This window comes from Taudactylus pleione, unplaced genomic scaffold (assembly GCF_031769625.1).
Source record: "Taudactylus pleione unplaced genomic scaffold, aTauple2 ptg000574l, whole genome shotgun sequence".
NCBI classification, from domain to species: domain Eukaryota; kingdom Metazoa; phylum Chordata; class Amphibia; order Anura; family Myobatrachidae; genus Taudactylus; species Taudactylus pleione.
In genome coordinates this window covers 823,996-847,581 of record NW_028284976.1, presented here as the reverse complement: position 1 = coordinate 847,581, position 23,586 = coordinate 823,996, and the positions used below count along the sequence as shown (strand labels likewise).

At 45.9% G+C, this 23,586-nt stretch overlaps 1 protein-coding gene across 1 annotated transcript in view; it reads right to left on the bottom strand.

The window, feature by feature from the left end:
• LOC148481544 (alcohol dehydrogenase 1-like) overlaps nt 1-23,586 on the bottom strand; it is a 127,824-nt gene that overhangs the window by 45,657 nt on the left and 58,581 nt on the right. The window contains exons 7-8 of the mRNA XM_088453270.1: nt 21,724-21,859; nt 17,403-17,541 (exon numbers count right to left, since the gene is read on the bottom strand). Coding sequence (XP_088309396.1) covers nt 17,403-17,541; nt 21,724-21,859 — 275 coding nt within the window. The remainder of the gene's footprint in view (nt 1-17,402; nt 17,542-21,723; nt 21,860-23,586) is intronic.

The window sequence follows — 23,586 nt, the reverse complement described above, 5'->3', positions numbered from 1 at the left end:
GAGACAGAGAAAGGATAGAAGTAGCAGAGACAGGACAGAGGTGACAGGGAAAGGATAGAAGTGACAGAGACAGGACAGAGGTGACACGGAAAGGAAAGAAGTGACAGGGTCAGGACAAAGGTGACAGAGAAAGGAGAGAAATGGCAGAGACAGGACAGAGGAGACAGAGAAAGGATAGAAGGGACAGGGCCAGGACAGAGGTGACAGGGAAAGGACAGAAGTGAGAGGGCCAGGACAGAGGTGACAGGAAAGGCTAGAAGTGACAGAGACAGGACAGAGGTGACAGGGAAAGCATAGAAGTGACAGAGACAGGACAGAGGTGACAGAGAAAGTACAGAAGTGACAGAGACAGGACAGAGGTGACACGGAAAGGAAAGAAGTGACAGGGTCAGGACAGAGGTGACAGGTAAAGGATAGAAGTGACAGAGACAGGACAGAGGTGACAGAGAAAGTACAGAAGTGACAGAGACAGGACAGAGGTGACACGGAAAGGAAAGAAGTGACAGGGTCAGGACAGAGGTGACAGGGAAAGGATAGAAGTGACAGAGACAGGACAGAGGTGACAGAGAAAGTACAGAAGTGACAGAGACAGGACAGAGGTGACAGGGAAAGGATAGCAGTGACAGAGACAGGACAGAGGTGACAGGGAAAGGATAGAAGAGACAGGACAGAGGTGACAGAGAAAGGATAGAATTGATAGAGACAGGACAGATGTGACAGGGAAAGGACAGAAGTGCCAGGGCCAGGACAGAGCTGACAGGGAAAGGATAGAAAAGACAGAGACAGGACAGAGGTGACCGAGAAAGGATAGCAGTGACAGGGAAAGGATAGAAGTGACAGAGACAGGACAGAGGTGACATGGAAAGGATAGAAGTGACAGGGCCAGGACAGAGGTGACAGGGAAAGGATAGAAGTGACAGGGACAGGACAGAGGTGACAGGGAAAGGATAGAAGTGACAGGGACAGGACAGAGGTGACAGGGAAAAGATAGAAGTGGCAGAGACAGGACAGAGGTGACAGGGAAAGGATAGAATTGATAGAGACAGGACAGAGGTGACAGGGAAAGGATAGAAGTGACAGAGACAGGACAGAGGTGACAGGGAAAGGATAGAAGTGACAGAGACAGGACAGAGGTGACAGGGAAAGGATAGAAGTGACAGAGACAGGACAGAGGTGACAGGGAAAGGATAGAAGTGACAGAGACAGGACAGAGGTGACAGGGAAAGGATAGAAGGGACAGAGACAGGACAGAGGTGACAGGCAAACTATAGAAGTGACAGGGCAAGAACAGAGGTGACATGGAAAGGATAGAAGTGACAGAGACAGGACAGAGGTGATAGGGAATGATAGAAGTGACAGAGACAGGACAGAAGTGACAGGGAAAGATAGAAGTATCAGGGCCAGGACAGAGGTGACATGGAAAGGATAGAAGTGACAGGGCCAGGACAGAGGTGACAGGGAAATTATAGAAGTGACAGGGCCAGGACAGAGGTGACAGGGAAAGGATAGAAGTGACAGGGCCAGGACAGAGGTGACAGGGAAAGGATAGAAGTGACAGGGCCAGAACAGAGGTGCAATGGAAAGGATAGAAGTGACAGAGACAGGACAGAGGTGAAAGGGAAGGGATAGAAGTGACTTGGCCAGGACAGAGGTGACAGGGAAAGGATAGAAGTGACAGAGACAGGACAGAGGTGACAGGGAAAGAATAGAAGTGACAGAGACAGGACAGAGGTGACAGAGAAAGGATAGAAGTGACAGTGCAGGACAGAGGTGACAGGGAAAGGCTAAAGGTGACAGGGCTTGGACAGAGGTGACAGGAAAGGATAGAAGTGACAGGGCCAAGGCCAAGCCAGAGTTGACAGGGAGAGAGGTAAGGATAGAGGTGAGGGCCAAGACAGAACAGTGGGGACAAGAGAGAGGAGTGACAGGGCCAGGATAGTGGTGACAGGACAGGACAATGAAAGAGGGGACAGGGGTGACAGGGCCAAGACAGAACAGAGGGGACAGCAGAGAGGGGTGACAGGAACAGGAAAGAGGAGACAGGGCCAGGACAGAGGTGACAAGAACAGGACAGTGGGGACAGGACAGAGGTGACATAGCCATGACAGCATTGACAGGTCCAAGACACTAGTGACGGGGCAGGAAAGAGGGGACAGGATAAAGAGGACAGGGTAGGACCAAAGTGACAGGGCCAGAACAGAGGTGTAAGGCCCAGATGTGACAAGAACAGGACAGATTGGACAGTGCCAGGACAGTACTCCCCCATCTTGGGCTCACTTGGCACCACCCTCTCTTCCCTTACTGGGCACTAGAGATGGCTAGTTAGTGAGTGTCTCAATACAATGACTCGAATCATTTAGATGTTCGAATGATTTGAGTCACTCAAAGGTTGGGGAGTCGAGACACCCACCCACCTCTCTAGCCTCCCACAGTTACATAGTCAGAGGGAGCCAGAGGTTACAGTGTGTAATTACTGGAGTCTGGGGCAGCTACAGGAGTCAAGACCCGGGAGAGTCATCATTCATGTGATTCTGCCAGTGTGCCTACCTTCACTGACTCGAGTCATGAGTCAGCAGTGTAGGGCTTTGGGGGTCGGAGCTGTGACTCACTCAAAGTCACGTCGCTAGAGCTGGGTCCTGGTAAGTGCACTGACTCGGGAGAGTCAGTGCAGATTAATCCATCAGCAGCAGTGCAGGGCTGGGAGGGGCAGAGCTATCAGCAACTCACCCGGAGTCACTGATAGCCAATGCTTAGTAAAAGTTGTGTTCCGAGACACTGTCTCGAGACACTCCACTAAGCTGAGCCATGTGGCTCAACTCAGTAGAGTGAATCATTCTGCCCATGTCTACTGGGCACACTTAGCAATGTTCCACCTTTCACTGGGCACACTTAGCACCCCTCCCAGGAAAACTTAACCTCTGAGTACACTTACCCCTCCCCCAATCTATGCACACATAGCACCCCCCCATCTTTTCATTACTGGGCACACTTAGAACCAACCGCCCTCCCCCCTTACAAGGCAGACTTACCCCCTTTCTTAGTACTGGGCACACTCACTAGAGCCACCAGGTGCTGGCTGCTTATGGAGTCCCGCTGTCTGACTGCCCCACAGTATGGCACAGCCACTCTGCAGTGCGAGTACCGCCGACATCCGGAGTCCCACCAATATGTTCCTGACCATGACCAGTGCCTGACATCAGGCACTGGCACAAGGCAGCGGAGGAGTAGTGAGGGGAGGAAGGAGGGGGAACAGCAGGGGGTGGGACTCTAAAGAGCCTCTCCTAAGCTCAGCCACACTTCTCCCTGTAGCAGGCTGCTGCTCTGTCATAGTGTGACAGGCGCAGCAGCAGCCGGCACCAGCATCAATTGACCCAGCAGCTGCTGCAGGGAGAGCACCTCTACAGCAGTACAGGGTCTGTCGAGTGGTTTCCTGTGGCCCCTCGGGCCTGGGCACACATGAGGAGAGGCACACCTTGGTAAAAGGGACAGAGGTGCAAATAGGGAGAGGCACACTTAGGGAAAGAACACAAAGACACAGATAGGAAGGGAGCAGAGTCAAAAATGGGAAGCAGGCAGAGGCAGAGATATGGAAAGGGGGCAAAGGCACAGGTATGGGGGAACAGAGGCACAGATATGGAGACACATATGGGGAGAGTACAGAGATAGAGATTTGGGGAGTGGGGACAGAAGCAGGATTCAGGAACAGTACAAGGGACAGTGGGGCAGATTGTATAGGAGGAGCAGAGGCAGGATTCAGGCATAGTACAGGGGACAGTGGGGCAGAATGTATAGGAGGGGGGCAGAGGCAGGATTCAGGCATAGTACAGGAGACAGTGGGGTAGATTGTATAGGAGGGGGGAGGGGCAGAGGCAGGATTCAGGCATAATACAAGGGACAATGGGGCAGATTGTATAGGAGGGGGAGGGAGGCAGAGGCAGTATTCAGGCATAGTAAAGGGGACAGTAGGCAAATTGTACAGGAAGGGGAGGGGCGGAGGCAGGATTAAGGCACAGTACAGGGGACAGTGGGGCATATAGTATAGGAGGAGGGAGAGGCACCTCTGTGTGTGCACCACAGTTGTTTTCCCACATTTCCTTCCTCAGTGCTGTGCACACACAATATCTAGCCAATTAGAGCAGGGGGGAGAAGAGGAGACCTGAGGGTGGAGCAACTATGGAGGTGAGATCAGTATTTGATGGTGTCCTGTCCTATATAGGCTGGTCCTCCTGCAGCTGCTCCTGATTCACTGTATCAGAAGCAGGACACTGATGCAGCATATGTGTGTGATGATCATGCAGCACTGGCCAGATAGTTCATTAATTAATGAGTCATTACACACTGCTGAGCTGTGTGTGATGACTCATTCATAGACCTCTCCAGTCTAGCCAACACTTAGCAGCCTCAGCTGTCCTGTATGAGGGTGATAATGTAAGAGGTGGGGGAGGGTCCCCCGAGATTGAGTGCTTTCTCGGCTGCAGTGCCGGTGTACTCGGATACTTACCTCCTGACTCCCAGCCTCTCACCTTCAGGCCACCGAGGGCACTCCCGTTGGCGGTCCAGGAACACAGGTCAGACGCGGACAGTCGCGAATGGAGTTTCCACTCCTAGCCCTGGAAAAGAACAAGGTGCTGAGGTGGGGTGACCTCCACTGGGATCAGTGGATGGTCATCATTGGCACTTTAGGCCTCAGACTGGCAACACCTACGTGCCAAGCACAAGGGTGTACCCCGAACAATAACGCCCGACAGGAAAAAGGGAAATTTTTGACACACGACACAGACAGCACACAAAACAGTTTATGATCACCGAAAAATAATCTTGTCCCTTTGCTGGACGAGTCCTGATCTCAGCAACTGTAAACGAACACAACAGCAAGAGCCCAGCACAGGACCCGATACAATAACAGATGCCTTACCACTGCCTACCTTTGATGGGGGCCTGACTGTGGGAGATACAGTGACTTAGCAACAGCCTACCTTTAATGGGGGTCTGACTACCGGGGAGAACGTCCTGGTCCCAGCCCGGTTACCTTTGATGGGGGCCTGACCACCTGACCAAATTCCATGATGCTTCTAGGGCCTTCCGCCCTTACGTACCTGCGGCCTAGCCTGACTTACCCTCGTCCAAGGCCTAGTGCCAAACTCCAATGATCATGTCCTAATGCTGATAGCAACAACTCCTACGGCCTAGCCTGGCTTGCCCTCGTCCAAGGCCTAGCGCCGAACTACAATGACACACAGCCTAGCACCGGATTAACATGCTCCATGGCCTAGCGCTGACTTTACAATGACACATGGCCTAGCGCCAGATTAACATGCCCCACGGCCTAGCGCCAACTTTACAATGACCCACAGCCTAGCGCCGAATTAACATATCCAACGGCCTAGCGCTGACTTTACAATGACACATGGCCTAGTACCGGAACCCTGGTGGTCTAGGGAGGTATGAGGGACTTACCAGTCCTGGGCCCTTTGGCTGAGCTGAGCCTGGCCCAGCCTCCGCGTGGTCTTCGCTGGAGGTGGAACAACTTCCACCTCCTCCAGGCTTCCTTAAGCCTTCACCTGGGCAGCAGTGGCTGGGGATAGCTCTTTTGCAAGGTCCACCGCTGCCCCAGGGCTTCCGGCATCTTCTCCGGCTCCACTGCTGGTGGGCATCGGTCGGCAACTCTTCACCCGGTGGGCGGCGGCCTGTGTAAGCTCTAATGGCCGTTACCTTTAGGTTACATTGAAATATACCGTGTGTATACAGTATGAATGGAAACATAATCTGTGGCCAATGCTGCTTCTGTGTACACAGATGCTTGGATTTGCAAAGCCGCAGATTGATGTTTCAATACATTTCCCGGCGGCTGCGACATTTGCATATTTTTGAATCGCAGCTGCATACACATATGCAGTGATGGTGGCAGTAGTCAGGCCGTATGGTATGTACTTAATAAGTGGTCCTGTAGATCTTCATTATATTGTAACAAGCATTGTAGAAAACAATTGCTGTGGGCACTTTTTAACTGATACGTAGCATAGTGAAGCAAACACTTGCCAGACAGTAGACATTTGTTTATATTAAAGTACGTGGACCATTAGCATTATTGTGCTTTTAGTAGGCTTTAAGAATGCAAATTAAACACATACATTTAATATATATGTGTACAAGGCAGAAAATATAAAATTGTAGAGCTTGTATATAACACACTGTGCAAGTCACATCATACTATCATAGTTCTATTAACACACTGATTTTAATATCTTAAAAGAGAATTGTCGAAAAAGAAAAATTATTTGTTCAAAAACATTCCAATTCTTCATTTCAAATGTAGAATAATCATCAATAGAAATTTCAGCTGAAAATGGGAGGCTTTTAAAATTGCAGCACTGTGCGTATGCTGTAAATAAGAGAACAAAAAAGATCAGTCTGTAGACATTCACACAAAGTGGTAGAAAATGACAAAATAGAATTAGATTTTTTTCCAGTTCTTTTTAACTTAACAATTACTGTAGCTGCATTTTGCATTGTACAAAAATATTTGCTGGCAATAGAAGTACCAGTTAATTAACCAGAAGTTAAATCATACTTTCCAACTCTCCCAGAATTTCAGGGAGACTCTCTAATTAAGGGGAGTTCTCCTAGCTCCCAGGAGAGTGGGCATACCTCCTGCATCCCACCAACTTCTCTTGTGAAATGGGTGGTGGGAGACGTGATGATGCAATTCACTATAAATCACAGGCTTGTCCCTTACAATGCTGTACTGCAAATTGTGGCTATATAATGAAGGGGTGTAGTAGTGCCACACCTCCGCCCTTCCCTCCTGGACAGCTCTCATAGGCCATACATTCAAATTAGGTAATCATAATTTAAATATATATCTTGCTCCCTCTGGCATTAAATTACTTCTGTCTACCAGCATTTTTAATGTAAATAAAATGCTTTTAAAATGGGTCTGACAATCTATTGGCACCAGTGTAGGTATAACCACTTGTATTTTTGCACTGATGACACATTGCAGCATGGTTTTCAAACACTTCTTGTACCATTCAATTCTTTTAACTTGTGTACTGTAACATCCATTTACATCCCAAACTCAGCTAAAAATTCTGAGTCACATTATAACATTTATATTCACTGATATTTTTTATTGCAGTATCCACACAAAATTACAACTTTTTTTTTTAGAAAACTGAGTTTTCACATAACACAATTTATTGTTTTGTTCCTCCTAACATGTAAAATAAAATTTAACCAACATGGATAAAAGAAAGTGTTTGTTTTTTTATTTAAATTTCAAGAACATGAACTAAAAGCAAATATGATTTTTACTTTTTAAACACCACAAAAATACTTTCGTCATTAAACCAAAACAGAACTCAGCATTCTACTGTAGGGGCTAATTTTCATAACAAAACCATCATATAACAATGCTTTTGTTTTTTTGTTGCTAATTTATCATTTTAAAAGCTTGCAATATATAGCTATACTATGGTAGCCCATCAAGGCCAACTATTTTTAAAGTAGGAACATTTTATTTTTTGTGTACTGTTTAACCACTTAACTGACAAATTTTTTGTCCAAAAACCGCTCCGAAATTGTCGTTTTTTTTATGATTGAATTAGGTCAGGAACAGTCTTTTAAAACTATTTCAACGCAATTATTTTTTTTGAAACACCATATACCATAAAAATGTACATTTTTATGGTATACTGTAGTTCTGGTCATTGACAGCTGTACCATCCAAGGCCGATTGGTTCAACCATCGATAGAGACAATCGATTGTTTGACATCGGTTGGGGGCTCCACACACACACATATATATATATATATATATACACACACATACTGTGTATATATATATATATATATATATATATATATATACACACACATACTGTGTATGTATATATATATATATATATATATACACTGTGCATGTGTATATATTGTGACACAGTTAGGTTAGGGGGTCCCTCTCCTGGGTAGAGGACTCCTTCCTTCCTTACACACACACACAGCAGCAGGGAAGCAGCACACCAGTCTGGATGCAAGTACAAGCTGGTCGGCGCCAGTCTTTATTGTACAATGACAGAAATATAAAGAAAAAATAAATATAAATCCTAGCCCTGTCGGGGCACTAACTTCACAGGTAGTTCCCTCACTACCAGAACCTGGCAGGGCCTAATGCCCTCGCCAGCAACAAAGCACAGCACAGTACTCACAAATAGGTCTTTCAAGGGTCTCTGAGCAAACTCCCTGCCTGCTCTCCCAGGTGAGACACTCAGCCCTAAACACACTAGGCTTATATGGCCACTCTCAGGTGGAAAACTAACAAGCCTGTTACCAGGCTGCGAGAACCAAAACCTGGAGTGGCCGTGGGTGGAGCCCTCCCTCTCCTCTCACCCACAACCCCCAGGTCCCAAACCGGCTTTTCAAAAAGCCGAAACTCAAGCCTGCTACACTGCAGACTTTCTCCTGGGGGTTTAAAACACAAAAGACAGGAATCTGGGACAAATGTACCTGCCACAGACCACTTTACCAGTGATCCTATCACATATCCCCCCCTTAGTTTCGACCTGTGGGGCGGAACAACTGAAGCCCCCAAACAATGAACGAGTGACAACGCGTCAGCATTGGCCAGCTGGCTTCCTGGCCTATGTTCCACTGAAAATTTAAAAGTTTGTAACGCCAAGAACCATCTTGTAATTCTCGCATTACTGTCCTTATTTTCAGACACCCACTTCAGAGGGGCATGGTCAGTGATCAATTTGAACTTTCTTCCAACCAAGTAGTACCTGAGAGCCTCTATCGCCCACTTTATGGCCAACGCCTCCTTCTCCACTGTGGCATAGTTTCTCTCATGTACATTCAACTTTCTGCTAAGATAGAAAATAGGGTGTTCCTCACCCTCCTTGTTCTGGGACAGGACCGCTCCTATACCTATTTCTGATGCATCGGTTTGTACTATGAATTCCCTTTCAAAATTAGGAGTCATCAGGACTGGTTGGGAACACAACGCTACTTTCAACTCCTGAAAAGCTTTCTCTGCCTCAGGACTCCATTCTACCAGGACTGTTTGTTTGCCTTTGGTCAGGTCAGTCAGTGGGACTACCATGGTGGCAAAGTTGGGTATAAACCTCCTGTAGTACCCCATAATTCCCAAGAAGGCTCTCACCTGCTTCTTATTCAGAGGCCGTGGCCAGTTTTGTATGGCATCAACTTTATTGAGCTGAGGCTTTATCAGGCCTCTGCCAATGGTGTATCCCAGATATTTTTCTTCCTCCATGTCTAGACAACACTTTTTTGGGTTGGCTGTCAAACCTGCCTTATAGATGGAGTCCAACACTGCTTGTACCCTGGGTAAGTGAGACTGCCAATCAGGACTATGAACGACCACGTCATCCAGATAAGCAGCCGCATACCGTCTATGGGGCCTTAGAATCCTGTCCATCATTCTTTGGAAGGTAGCAGGTGCCCCATGTAGCCCGAAGGGCAACATCTTGTACTGAAACAAGCCCTCTGGCGCTGAAAAAGCTGTCTTTTGTTTGGCGCTCTCGGTTAACGGTACTTGCCAATACCCTTTGGTTAGGTCAAGAGTGGTTAAATACCTTGCCGTCCCTAGTCTCTCAATCAGTTCATCCACTCTTGGCATCGGGTAGGCATCGAATTTTGAAACACTGTTCAACTTTCGGAAGTCATTGCAGAAACGCACACTCCCGTCGGGCTTTGGAATCAACACAATGGGACTTGACCATTCACTATGTGATTCTTCAATAACCCCTAACTCTAGCATATTTTTAATTTCTTTCGACACCGATTCTCTTTGTGCTTCTGGTAACCTATAGGGCTTTAGATTAACTTTAACCCCTGGGTCAGTGATGATGTCATGTTTAATGACCGAGGTTTTCCCAGGTACGTCAGAGAACAGCACCCTATTTCTAATCAGAAACTCCTTGACCTCTTGTTGTTGTATTGCCGACAGGGTTTTTGCCACTGTCACTTCGGGAACTAAGGGCCCTGGACTTACTGGAGGGTCTCGGACGGCCGACAGTACCGTTCTATCTTTCCAGGGCTTTAACAGATTTATATGGTATATCTGTTCCGGCTTTCTTTTCCCCGGCTGGTAAACTTTGTAATTGACTTGCCCCACTCTTTCTAAGATTTCAAAGGGCCCTTGCCATTTAGCCAAAAGTTTATTTTCCACAGTGGGAACCAATACTAACACTCTGTCCCCAGGAGCAAAGCTGCGTAACCGAGCATTGCGGTTGTATACCCTCTGCTGTGCCTGTTGAGCCTGTTCCAGGTGCTCTCTCACTATCGGCACTACCGCAGCAATTCTCTCCTGCATTTGAGAAACATACTCAATCACCATTTTGTAAGGACTAGACTGCCCCTCCCATGTCTCTTTGGCAATGTCTAGTAACCCCCTTGGGTGTCTCCCATACAACAAGTCGAAGGGTGAAAACCCGGTGGAGGACTGGGGAACTTCTCTTATGGCAAACAATAAATACGGCAATAAGTAATCCCAATCCTTACCATCCTTGTCGACCACTTTCCTAAGCATGTGTTTTAACGTCTTGTTAAACCTCTCGACCAGCCCATCGGTTTGGGGGTGATAAACCGAAGTTCTTAACTGTTCGATTTTGAACAGGCGACATAACTCTTTCATGACTTTTGACATAAACGGTGTACCCTGGTCAGTTAGTATTTCCTTAGGTATACCCAGCCTGCTAAAGACATGAACTAGCTCTCTGGCAATGGTCTTGGTTGACGTATTGCGCAACGGGATCGCTTCCAGGTACCTGGTAGCGTAATCCATTATGACCAGAATATACTGGTGTCCCCTGGCAGACTTCATTAAGGGTCCAACCAAATCCATCACTATTCTTTCAAATGGCACCTCTATGATAGGCAATGGAACTAGTGGACCCTTAAAATGTTGCCTGGGAGCATGATACTGACACTCAGGGCAGGATGCGCAAAAGTCAGATACCTCTTTATGAAGCCTGGGCCAGAAAAACCTCTGCATTATTCGCTCAGTGGTTTTCTCTACCCCTAGATGGCCTGCCATTATATGACCATGGGCCAGATCCAACACTGTTCTTCTGTAGGCTTTGGGAACTATTAGTTGTTCCACAACATCTTCCCCCTTCTTAGTCACCTGATATAACAAATCCTGACACATTGCCATGTGGGGATAGGACAAAGGACTATCAGGGTCTACGGGTTTACCATCCACTACTTTTACATTCTCCCTGGCTTTTACCAAAGTAGGGTCATTCAACTGCTCCACAGCAAAGACCTCTCTTCTGACCTCTAAATCAGGCAGATGATCACCTGGCCCAACAACACATCCCACCTCAATGGGAGGCACACCAGTTGGCGGGCCACCGTCACGCTCCGCATTCTCTAGTTCGCCAATCATAGTAGACAAAGGGAATAACTCTGACTCAGAAGAAACTCCCTCCTCCACTACATCGATAACCTTCTCAAATGGATCGGGGTTGTTCACTTCTGGAACAAAACAGCTTTCCCACAACTTCCAGAAGTGAGCAAAGTCTCTCCCCAATATTGCATCGTGCATCAGACCATGTACCAAACCTACAGAAACTATAGCAGAACCACATGGTGTCTCGATGTTCACCTCGGCAGTAACATAATATCGAGTATCCCCATGTATGCAGGTCACACCAACAGTTTTCCCTGTATGCCTCAAGGGGTTCACCAGCTCAGCTTTTATAAGTGTCACCAAGCTACCAGAGTCTAACAGTGCCTCTACTCGGTTGCCATCTACAGTGAGTACATACATGTGCTTATCAGTCTCAGCCTGCCGGTCAGCCGTACAGGCTGTCTGTGCAAAGAAAGACGCCCTGCGGTAGACATGAGCAGTATCACATTGCATAGGTTCAGTTGTAAGTGAACAATTAGCGGCAATATGGCCGAAGCCACCACATCGGAAACACTGAGTCATATTAATGTCTAGTCGTTTATGGGGCAAGAACCTTCCTGGCCTGGCAGGCCTGTCTCCAGGTTCTACACCCTCAGTCTTAGGTACATTCCACCGCCCAGCACCCTTCTCTCCTGGAACAGTCTTACCAGTGTCTGTGGGAGTTCGCCGGTGCGCCATCGGGGCTCGGTGGGGCATACTCATCAGCTCCTCAGCCACCACGTACCTCTCCACCAGCTCGACCAACTGGTCTGCGGACTTAGGGTCTGCATGGCTCACCCACTTGATCGCAGGTACTGGTCCATCACGACCCTTTCCACGATCTGTGGTCCCGTCAGCGTCTCGGGCTGTAGCCATTTTGAGGACAGATGGACGAGGTCATGCATCTGTGAACGTGGAGGCTTGTCCTTATGGAACTCCCAGCGGTGGACCTGTTGGGCACGAACAAAGGTGGTGACTCCCAAGCGAGTTAGGATCTCCTGTTTTAGTTTTTTATAGTCCTTGGCATCAGCCAGGCATAAGTCAAAATATGCTTTTTGTGACTCCCCAGACAAAAAAGGTGCCACCAGACATGCCCACTGCTCCTTGGGCCAACTCTCCCTTTCGGCCGTTCTTTCAAACGCGGTGAGATAGGCCTCCACGTCATCGCCCGAAGTCATCTTTTGGAGGAAGTGACTGGCTCGTACGGAGTGAGTGGGGGTGGGAGGACCAGTAGTAGCCTCTCTGGGCCGGGCGACCAGGTGCTGTACAACCTCTCTTAGGGCCTGGCTGTTTTCCTCAATGGAGACCTGCTGAAGTCTGTTAGTCTCCTGCTGAGCTGCTATAGCTTCCTGCTGAGCCCTGGTAGCTTGGAGCAAGGCCTTAATAATGTCCTCCATTTTGTCCTGGGGTGTAGGTTGAAAGCTAAACCTTGCCTCTCTGAGCATTGGCAGACGCCTCCTCTATGGGACTCCAAGGACACAGTGTTATTTCCACACTCACAAATTGGGTGTCTGTCCCTTTAATTTTTAAATGGAAAGTTTTCCTCTTGCTGCAACTTCAGTGTGTGTGGTTGCCTGCATTCTCCACCATATTGTGACACAGTTAGGTTAGGGGGTCCCTCTCCTGGGTAGAGGACTCCTTCCTTACACACACACACAGCAGCAGGGAAGCAGCACACCAGTCTGGATGCAAGTACAAGCTGGTCGGCGCCAGTCTTTATTGTACAATGACAGAAATATAAAGAAAACATAAATATAAATCCTAGCCCTGTCGGGGCACTAACTTCACAGGTAGTTCCCTCACTACCAGAGCCTGGCAGGGCCTAATGCCCTCGCCTGCAACAAAGCACAGCACAGTACTCACAAATAGGTCTTTCAAGTGTCTCTGAGCAAACTCCCTGCCTGCTCTCCCAGGTGAGACACTCAGCCCTAAACACACTAGGCTTATATTGGCCACTCTCAGGTGGAAAACTAACAAGCCTGTTACCAGGCTGCGAGAACCAAAACCTGGAGTGGCCGTGGGTGGAGCCCTCCCTCTCGTCTCACCCACAACCCCCAGGTCCCAAACCAGCTTTTCAAAAAGCCGAAACTCAAGCCTGCTACACTGCAGGCTTTCTCCTGGGGGTTTAAAACACAAAAGACAGGAATCTGGGACAAATGTACCTGCCACAGACCACTTTACCAGTGATCCTATCACAATATATATATATATATATATATATATATACATACACACACACACTATATATATATGTGTATATATATATATACATAATATATATATATATATATACACTGTATATACACAGTATATGTATATATCCATGTGTATAGATCACACGTGTGTGTATGTGTGTGTATATATATATATATATATATATATATATATACATATATATATATATATATATATATATATATATATATATATACACACACAATATATATATATATACACACACACATATATATAGTGTGTGTGTATATATATATATACACAAACATACACAGCGTGTATGTGTATATATATATATATATATATGTATATATATGTAAATAATATATATAATATACATACACATACATCTAGGGCTTTGCGTTTATATGTGGGGTGGGGCTTGCAAACATGGAGGAGGGAGAGGAGGGAGAGGAGGGGTTGGCTCTTTGGCCAGCGGCTGCTCCCTCTACTATTTGCAGCCACTGGCAGGACAGTGGGGTGGGGGCAGAGAAAAGGTCAGTGCTGATAGCGCTACCTTCTGTTTGCCCGGCGGCTGCTCTGTCAAGTTTGCAGCCGCCAGGCTGCTGCTAGTGGGGTTGGAGGGAGAGAGAAGGACAGCGCTGATAGCGCTGTCCTTCTCTGCCCAGCGGCTGCTCTGCTCTGCCATCAGCCGCCGGGCTGCTGCTAGTGGGGTAGGAGGGAGAGAAGGACAGCGCTATCAGCGCTGCCTTCTCTGCCCTGTCGGCGGCTGCTCTCCGGAGGGGTAGGGAGAGAAGGACAGCGCTATCAGCGCTGCCTTCTCTGCCCTGTCAGCAGCCGCCGGGCTGCTGTCGGGAGTGGGTGCGCCTTCTTTGGGCCCACGGGGAGGGACAGTGTGCAGAGGGACCAGGAGGTCCCTCTGTGATTGGCGGCTGCTAGAAAATTATTTTCCAGCAGCCGCCCACAGAGCTTTCCTGACTGGTCGTATCACATACGACCATGTCAGGGAAAGCCCAGTCTGGTATGGTCGTATCTGATACGACCATGCCAGGCAAGTGGTTAAGTCATTGAGCTTGATTTAGCAGTGCATGCAAGTGCACTGCTGAATACAGAATCCTGATTATCGTGAAAACTGCGAGTGTGTAGAATGGGTCCTGCTCAATCGCATGCAAGCCCTTGAATGCCTCTGCCTGATTGACAGGCAGAGACATTTAAGGGGCAGTGCGGGGGCAGCCGGCATTCCCGGAAACAGGGCATGTCCACCCTTTTTCCAGGAGTGGCTAGCCAAGCGTCTGCGTGGATGTACGCAGTCTGCTGGGCTCGCAAGCTGGCCAGTCTGAGTAAGCTGAGGCTTACTCAGTTGTCATGCTGTCCAGTGCCTTCTACCAGCGTGACCATTGACCACTGATGGTAGCGATGGTGAACCCAGCCAGCGTCCACTGTCGCAGTGCTGGGATCACAAATACAGCAGGGGGTGTCATACACCTCCTGCCGCATTTGCATTATTGCAAGGATCGCAATTGCAAAGCTGTCTGCGTGCAACTTTACAATTGCGATCCTTGCTGAATCAGGCCTATTGTCTGGTGAGCACATTGTATGAAAGAGGAGACTCCCTGCATGTGTGTCCTTGTGTTAGGATCAATATAGGGGTAAACTCTCTTCTTTCAAATTTTTCTGCCTCCATTGCGTGCATTTGCCATTATGGGGGTGATATGGTACATGTAGTGTAAAGCCTGTTATTGACACTGAATGTCTCTCAATGCTTTTTATCTTCAAATGTAATTCTTAAACTTACTAAATGTGATATCCATGAAGCTGTAGTCTCGGTAGTATTGTGTCACTGGTCGGGAACTTTTCACATATTAACTGTGTGTTTCTCTGGCATATAGCTACTGTTTTGCAGTGTACCATAAATAAGACTTTGCACCAGTCTATAATTACATGTATACTGTACTACATAACAGAGAATAGCTCATAGTCTACATAGTCAACAGCCATGTCAATGTTTTGGGTCGGTGAAACAGAGCCTCTGGGACACACTGCTCTGTCTCTCCTCTTAGTCGTGAGTGTTATTTTATGGAAACAGTAACTGCACTGATCCAGTCTCTTAATTACAACTCCCAAAACTGCATCCCGCATGTGTTTTCATCCTAGTGCTGTATGATGGAGAGTTTAGGAGTCGTTCAAGGTTTTGCAATCTAGTTTAAACTAGCTATATTTTCCAATGAGTCATTTCTGGTTCAGATTCTCAAGCAGCTTGGCCAAGTAACAGCGCATAACTAGTGTAATTAAAGGGTGTATTATTATCTCTTTACTGCTTAAAAGTGTAAAGAGACTCTTTGTACAGATGCCCTTCCAGTGATATATTAATAATTCCCAGATCAAGCAGCTGCTGTAAACCAATACTGCCAGGATTATGTTCATAGTGGTGAAGGATAAGAGCAAAAACCAACATGTTTAAACACCTTGCTCGGCTCTGACATGTGATTCTATCCAGCTCTCATGTAAACACTGTGCTCAACTTTACAGGCAGAAAAATTATTGGGTTGGCAAAAAAAATAGGAGTTGGCTGTGTAGAGATCAAAGTGAAAAAAAACAATGAGCCCAAGCTGTATGGTGATACTTGATATCTTTGCACTTATTTGTGAACCTTTTGCATCCAAGACAGTATCTTTGCAAGACAAACGGGTGGCATTTACCAATTTGCCTGAGATTTAAATTGTCTAAAAGTGTTCCTGACTGGGTCATCTTGGTAGATTTCCTTCAAGAGTACATGTTACAGATCTCTCCTCATGCATATGGGCTACTGAATATTTTTTCATGTTGGGTAAACATTAAATGAGAATTTATTTACACAGTAAAGTGCCTTCATCATGCATATTTGTTAATAAATGTTTTATATTGGATCTTCATGAAAACAGATATGCAAATCATACAAACAAGAAGAGAAAACTTATCACTGAGCCCAGGTATCAGCACTTCTGTCCTGCAGGGTAAAGGAGGTGGAGGTGGGAAAATATGACAGTGAGTACTAACTACACATTACCAGTGAGGTACTGGTTACATATCACATTTCTTCAGACTGTTAGAAATTTGTCTGGACATACCCAATACACAGATATGCCAAGCTACATCCTTGCTGCGAGCGGATACACGCATTGCGATCGCACCTGCGCCTCCATAGGAAAGCATTGTGCGATCGCAGTGTGCCCCATAGCACACTCTAGCGTATGCAGGTGCGGGGAATCACATGGCATGCACACATTTGTGGCATGATCGGTCACAATGTAACTGGGTGCATCTGTATGCATGGTTTTATTGAAAAACAGAGTTATGCCCCTTACACATCGCCATGCCGGGTCAAACCCAGGATTTTCAAGGTCCACCTTGGGTGTGACCCAGCTGAGACCCCTTTCAGACTGGCGGCCCGACCTGGCAGATTGCCGGATCGAAAACATCACCGTCATCAAGTGCCGAGCCACCGCTTGGAGATGATCTCATCCCGGGTTATTTCGACCTGGCCCTTTCACACTGCACAGTAACCCGGGTTGCTGCACATTCATGTGTTATAACCTGGGTAATGATGTTACCACGCCCTTATAGGTCACAGGCATGCCCCAACTGAATGTGTCCCAAATTCCAAAATTGGAATGTTGTGAGGTATAGTAATGCAATATGGAGTTTTGTGACTGTGTGTTTGAGTTTAGTTCAAGACTAAATGAGACCCATAGTATATATTTATCAAAAATATACTGTTTTATATAATTTTCTTAAGAACAAACACTAAACATACCTTTCACCTTTGCGCAGAAGATCAAATCCTTTATTTATTTCTTTAAAAGGCAATTTGTGAGAGATCAATGTATCCACTTTAAACTTGCCTGCCATCAGATCTAAGACTAGTTGAGGAACACAATCTTTACTCTTAAAACCTAGAAATAAAGCACAATAAAGTGCTGTGAAGCTGTAAAAAATGGCATTTGGTGCAAATTACATTTTTACATAAGTAACCCCCTTATCTAGGGAAATCAATAAAAAATTGGGAGTACCAATGCAAAACATAGACTTTTGTACAATAACTACAAAAAAGGGGTGCAGAAAGCCATAGCTACTGTACAGTCAGCTGCATATTGTTGCAGGTAGGATAGTTATAGAAAAAAAGTCAGTTTTAAAGAATATGTGACCCTTTGTCACTACACACTAGGTACACTATTATTAGAGGTAACTTGTTCATTGTTTATTTATGTATATGTATTGGAAAATCAATTTGGGCAGAATGGCAGCAGATAGGTCAGTGATGCGGGCATGATTAGAGAGACTTCTAGATGGCCTGGTGCTATGTCCTGATGGAACTGCATGAGCTCAGAAGAGGAGCATCAGCTACAATGGAACTAGAGCAAAAGGAGTAACCTCAGCAAGGAGCAGCAGAAGACAAGAAGAGGAGTAGTGACATGGAAGGGATGACCGTCAACCTTTAATAGTTAACAGCATTGATGGTTTGCCACTGATGGTCAATGGTTTTGCAAAAAAACTATTAAATGGGATGATGGTGATGTCTTTTTTATGGTTCTTTTGTATCTTTTATCTTTTATGTATCTTTTGACATAGTGCATGATAGCTAAACTGTGTCATACTGTGGCAGACTTTCATGCAGAAGCTGATGGCAGGGGATAGCCACATAGGAGATCCCTGTCATATGTAGGTATATTCCCAACTTCCCACTGTCCCTCCCTCCAAGTAGGTGGAAAGGCTTATGCTGTTAATTGGAGGCAGTTCTTTTCTCATACTAGGAGGAGGAGGAGCATTACCTGAAATTGGGCTCTTGTGGGGTTTCAGGAACTGTCCAGAAGAATTAACATTTGAAGTTGATAAGAGGAGGTAACTACTGCAGGATTTGTGAGTAACCCAAGATGGTAAAAATAATCCTAATAAACACTACAATTAACAAGGTGATATAAGTGAAGTTCTTATCCACCGCATACCTCCCAACTGTCCCGCATTCAGTGGGACAGTCCTGTTTTTCTGGGACTATCCCGATGTCCCACCCGTGGGCCGCAGTATCCTGCGGTGGGGGGGAAGTTGGGGAGAGCACATACCGCTGCTCTGCATAGCCTGGGGGTAGCCCAGAATCTCAGAGAGTGCTGGGCAACCCCCTATAGTGACATAAAGGGGGGTTGCCGCGAGTGTTCTCCTCGTTTCTGAGAGGCCACACCCATTCTAGCAAAGCCCTGCCCCCTCTTTGGCCATGTGCGCGTGTTCCACTTCTAAGAGTACAAAAGTTGGGAGGTATGCCACCGCATCAAGATGAACCCCATAAGATGGGTCCCTAACATCCCTAATACTAACATATTGTGTCAATATATCCAGGTCTTACCTATAATAGTGCCCATTCTAATATGTAGAAAGCAATGTAGGAACCTTTGCTGATTAAAAACATCTAAGAGAAGATGGGTGGGGTGCAAATACCAAGCAGAAGGAGTCTCAGCCTTCAAGTGTACAATATATACACAAATACAGTGTAAAGGGGGAGGGGGCTTGGACTGCACACCCTAAGTTTAAACATAATAAGAGGTGCTACCATGCTGAGACTTGTAGTACAATACAGAGGACAAATAATGCAGGTGCACACTCTAGGTACCTCTGCCCCGTTCCATTGACTATCATTTTGACTTTCATTGTTCTTAGTATTTTGAGTGTGCACCTGCATTCTCTGTCCCCTGCAAGGTACTACAAGTCTCAGCATGGTAGCACCTCTTATAACGTTTAAAATTAGGATGTGCAGTACAAGCCCCCTCCCCCTACTAATCACATTGAACATGCTCTGACCCAGCATCATAACAGTACTTTTCTGTGCCCTGTGCCAGCGACAACCCCTGAGTGCCTGACAACATTATGTCATGCAGAGGGGGTGGAGCCAAAAGCACTGGGATTGACAGCACTTACCGAAGCTTCCTCAGGATGTTCAGGGAGGCAGCTGCAGTGTTCACTGTGTACTTGTGTACTGTGGGCTGGCTGCATTACTGTGAGGCATCATTAGAGCGCTGTGTTAAAGGTGCACTGTGTGACACAGAAAATAAAATGGGAGTAGACCGAAGCACTGTATCTACTGGGGCACTTTTTTATAAACAAAAAAAACTATTATAACATCATTAGGGTTCCACCCTTATACTAGGAGCTCTGTGTAAAAAAATGTACAATAAATTGTGTGCTTGGTTTATTAACTGTGCAAGTCCTTGTTAATATACAACATAATTAAGGCCCAAGGACAATACCATCTTGCACCGCTTTTCTTTTTATTGTGGGCTGTTTTTTGGTGGGGCATTGGTGATAGCCTTTTTTGCATAGATAAAACTTTTTATTGGTTATTGTTCTAATACATTACTAATTTGCAATACATTTTTAACTAGAAATAATGTGGTACCTCACAAACATAAATATAATTATGGAGCATATTTACGTTAGTGTTATTCAGTAATACAGATGTGTCCTGCTACATCTTTGCTACATATTCAGCAAATCGCGACATGCATGGTATGAGGCATGTGCCCGCAAGCGGATATGCGCACTGTGTTTTCACCCACACCTCCATAGGAATGCATGGTGTGATCACAGTGCACATCATAGTGTAGCATATGCTGCTGTGGGTAATTGCATAGCACGATGCTTGCGCACATTTGTAGAATGATCGCCAAAGATGTAGCAGGACACATCTGTATGAACATGGCAATACATTTTCAGTTGCTGCAAAACAAGGCTACATCTCATATTACAGTACATTTTAAATTGAGCAGTCAAAATCAATTAATCAGTTGATTACCTCTCTTCCACTACATATATACTTCACCTCCATTTCCCTGTACTGGCCTCTGATCTAGTTTTTGATGAATGAAAACAAATATTTCTATAGGGTTGTATAGTTTATTATATTGCCAATCTACCTGCCACTGCTTGGCTACAATGTTTCATAGATGTGCTATAGTCTTTTAAACTGCTGTGTGTTTGTACTGCTGCACTTTTGCTTAGTTTATCCAGCCAGCCTTTGACCAATATTGGTGAACAATATTGTCAGCTGTGAGGTGGTCTAAATTGATTCAAAATGACTAGAAATTTATATTATTAAGGTAAATAATACTGTAGTAACAAAAACAAGCCCAATATTTATAAAAAAAAAAAAAATCCAGGACCAAAACCATAAAATTAGTTGAAGGGGAAGCTTTAAAAATCTTTTAATGAAGTCCTTAATTTATACCATTTTGACGTATCATTTAGCATCAAAAGTACTATACAGAGTTAGAGTGGCTTAAAAATCTTTCTATAGGCCCAGTAATATCTTCTTACACCCCTATTTAACATTTTTTAAAAAAAAATGGATTGCATAAAAAGTTTGTTGCACTATGGCCCTGATTCAGAGCCGGACGCTCTGACCAGAGCGCTCGCTCTGAATCAGGGCCCACCTCCATAATTATGGAGCGTCCTCCTGGACGCTTGTATAGCTGTGGGTCACCACCCACAGCCTATACGAGCGTGCAGGATGATGGTCGCGATGGTCTTGACCATCGCGACCATCGCCAGTGCGAGCAGAAGCCTGTGGTCGGGGTTTTCTACCATAAGCCCTGGAGTGATTTTGGCTCTATCAGAGCCAAAATCACTCCCACTGACATCACTAGTGATGTCAGTGGGGCCGGCTTCTGACGGTAGGCGTTCCCTTGGGAACGCCTCCGACTGGCAGGCACGCACCCGGCACGCCCAGCAAAAGGGCGTGCTGTCAATCAACATCGACAGCACGCCCCCTTTGATCAGGCACTACGAGCGAAGGAAAGTCCTTCGCTCATCGCGTCTCGCGCATGTGCACGACGGAGCTCCCTCCGTCATGCGCATGCGCAGTGCACACCATCGACCCACTTGCGAGCGGACAGCCGCTCGCGAGTGGGTCTGAATCAGGCCTTATGTGCCTTTTTCTGCAAGAAGCCCCTGTATAGAGGTATGTCTGTCTGCAGGTATGCATGTTTGTGTTTAGAATTATTGACGACCATGTATGTGTAATGCAACATGGCAAAATGGAAGGTATCTTATGTAACATTTCTCAGTTGCAGTTACAAATCACCTTTACATACCTCCAAAAAAAGCACCTTTTATAGTACGTCCTGTGAGAAGCAGCATTGGATCAAATGAGAGCTTTGATTGTGAAGGAGCCACTCCAATGATAACTGTGGTACTACCGTTGAAGTGACTAGCTAGAATCGCAGAAACCTGCATAAAAACACATTCAGAGAAATGAAGAAATTAACTTTTTCCTATTTTAATTAAATGGAGAGCCGCAAGGTTACTAAAGTTTATTATGCAGTTCCCACCATTGACTTCAATAGAGGAGAGCGTTCATGGCTGAGAGAGGTGGGGGCTGACCTTTCTCAGCCAATGAACGCTCAGATACAGCTCTGCAAAGGCAGAAGCCGCGTCTGAGTGTTTCATTAAGGAAATAACAACCATCCAGGTTATTTGTTGCGTGGATCGGGATTTTCGTAATTTTGTTTTAAGAAGACTTTGAATACCTACTTTGGACAAGTGGACCACTCCTGGCAATGTAGGTGAGTATGTGTGTGTGTAACTATGTAATAAAACTACTTTAAGTGTGTGTGTTTTGTGTTTTTAGACATTTCTTTACAGGTGAACTACAGGTACCAGCGGGCCCTTAATGTCCCGCATGCTGGTACTTGTGGCTCTCCAAGTACAAGCATGCAGGGGAGGCTTGCTGGAACCTGCAGTTTGACTGTAAAGACAATTTTGATACTTCTACTTTTTTACACAACACCTACACTATCAACCTGTCACCCACCACTGGGTCACGGGGAGAGCCCCAGGCTATCAGCCTAGACCAGGGGTGCCCTGAAGAAGCACCCCATGTCTAGGCTGATAGCCTGGGGCTATCAGCCTAGACCAGGGGTGCCTCTTGTCCCAAGGGATCCCTTGGGACAAGAGGCACCCCTTGTCCCAAGGGATCCCTGGCCTGGGCTGAACAGCGGTTAGGACTGATGCTGTGGCTGGGGGGCCCGATGAAAGAGCTTTCCTGGCTGTGGCATCAGCCACCCGCTAGACAGGATACGGGTGCTGGTTCCGGGAATTAAATTTTTTTACTCATTTTTTTCCCCTGTAATTCCAGAACCAGGACTGGTTCCCAGAGCTGGTTGTAGTAAGTACAGTGGTGGAACCCTACGCATTTTTTTCCCTATACTTAGACAACCAGGACTAGCAATGAAAGTCCCGGACTGGTTCTGTTTAGGGGGGACCTCACGTAAATTTTTTCTTTAAAATTAACCCTTGCAACACACTAGCCATTCATAAACATACACAAATCAAACTGATTTGTGTATGTTGGAATGCAACTTGCAGCTCTGTAGGTGGTGCATTTAAAACTTCTATTGAGTCCCTGATTTGAGTGTAAAATGGCCGAATTGAGCAAAACGAATAATGGTAAATTCCCGATTAAGGCATAATTCAGTGAAAAGTACTTCCGAATAGAGCCGATGGTGATCTCATTTCTATTGCAAAAAACGGCTGAATTAGCGGCAGTAAACCACCTGATTTCAACTACCACAAATCACCCAAGTTTAATTATAGTAAATTCCTGATTTGCAAAAAAGTTATATTTTCACTTGAAAATACAAATCGGGACCAACACGATTCTTAGTAAATTTACCCCCAAGTGTCTCTGTTTAGTTGGGATCAAAACAATATAAAACTGGGTCAATGGTGCTACCAAGAAGTTTTTGAAAACCTTGTAAAATTCCCCGCTTAGACAATCTGGCCCTGTAGATTTTAAAGTGACTATAACTATACCTCTTCTTCTGTAACTGGGGCAATCAAGGAGTCTGCACAGGAGTCTGTGATGTGTGGTAAATCAATTGCATTCCAAAAGAAAATGTTTACAGATGTATCCACACACACCTATCGTTTTTCCATAGAGGTGGTGTGTCTGCGTC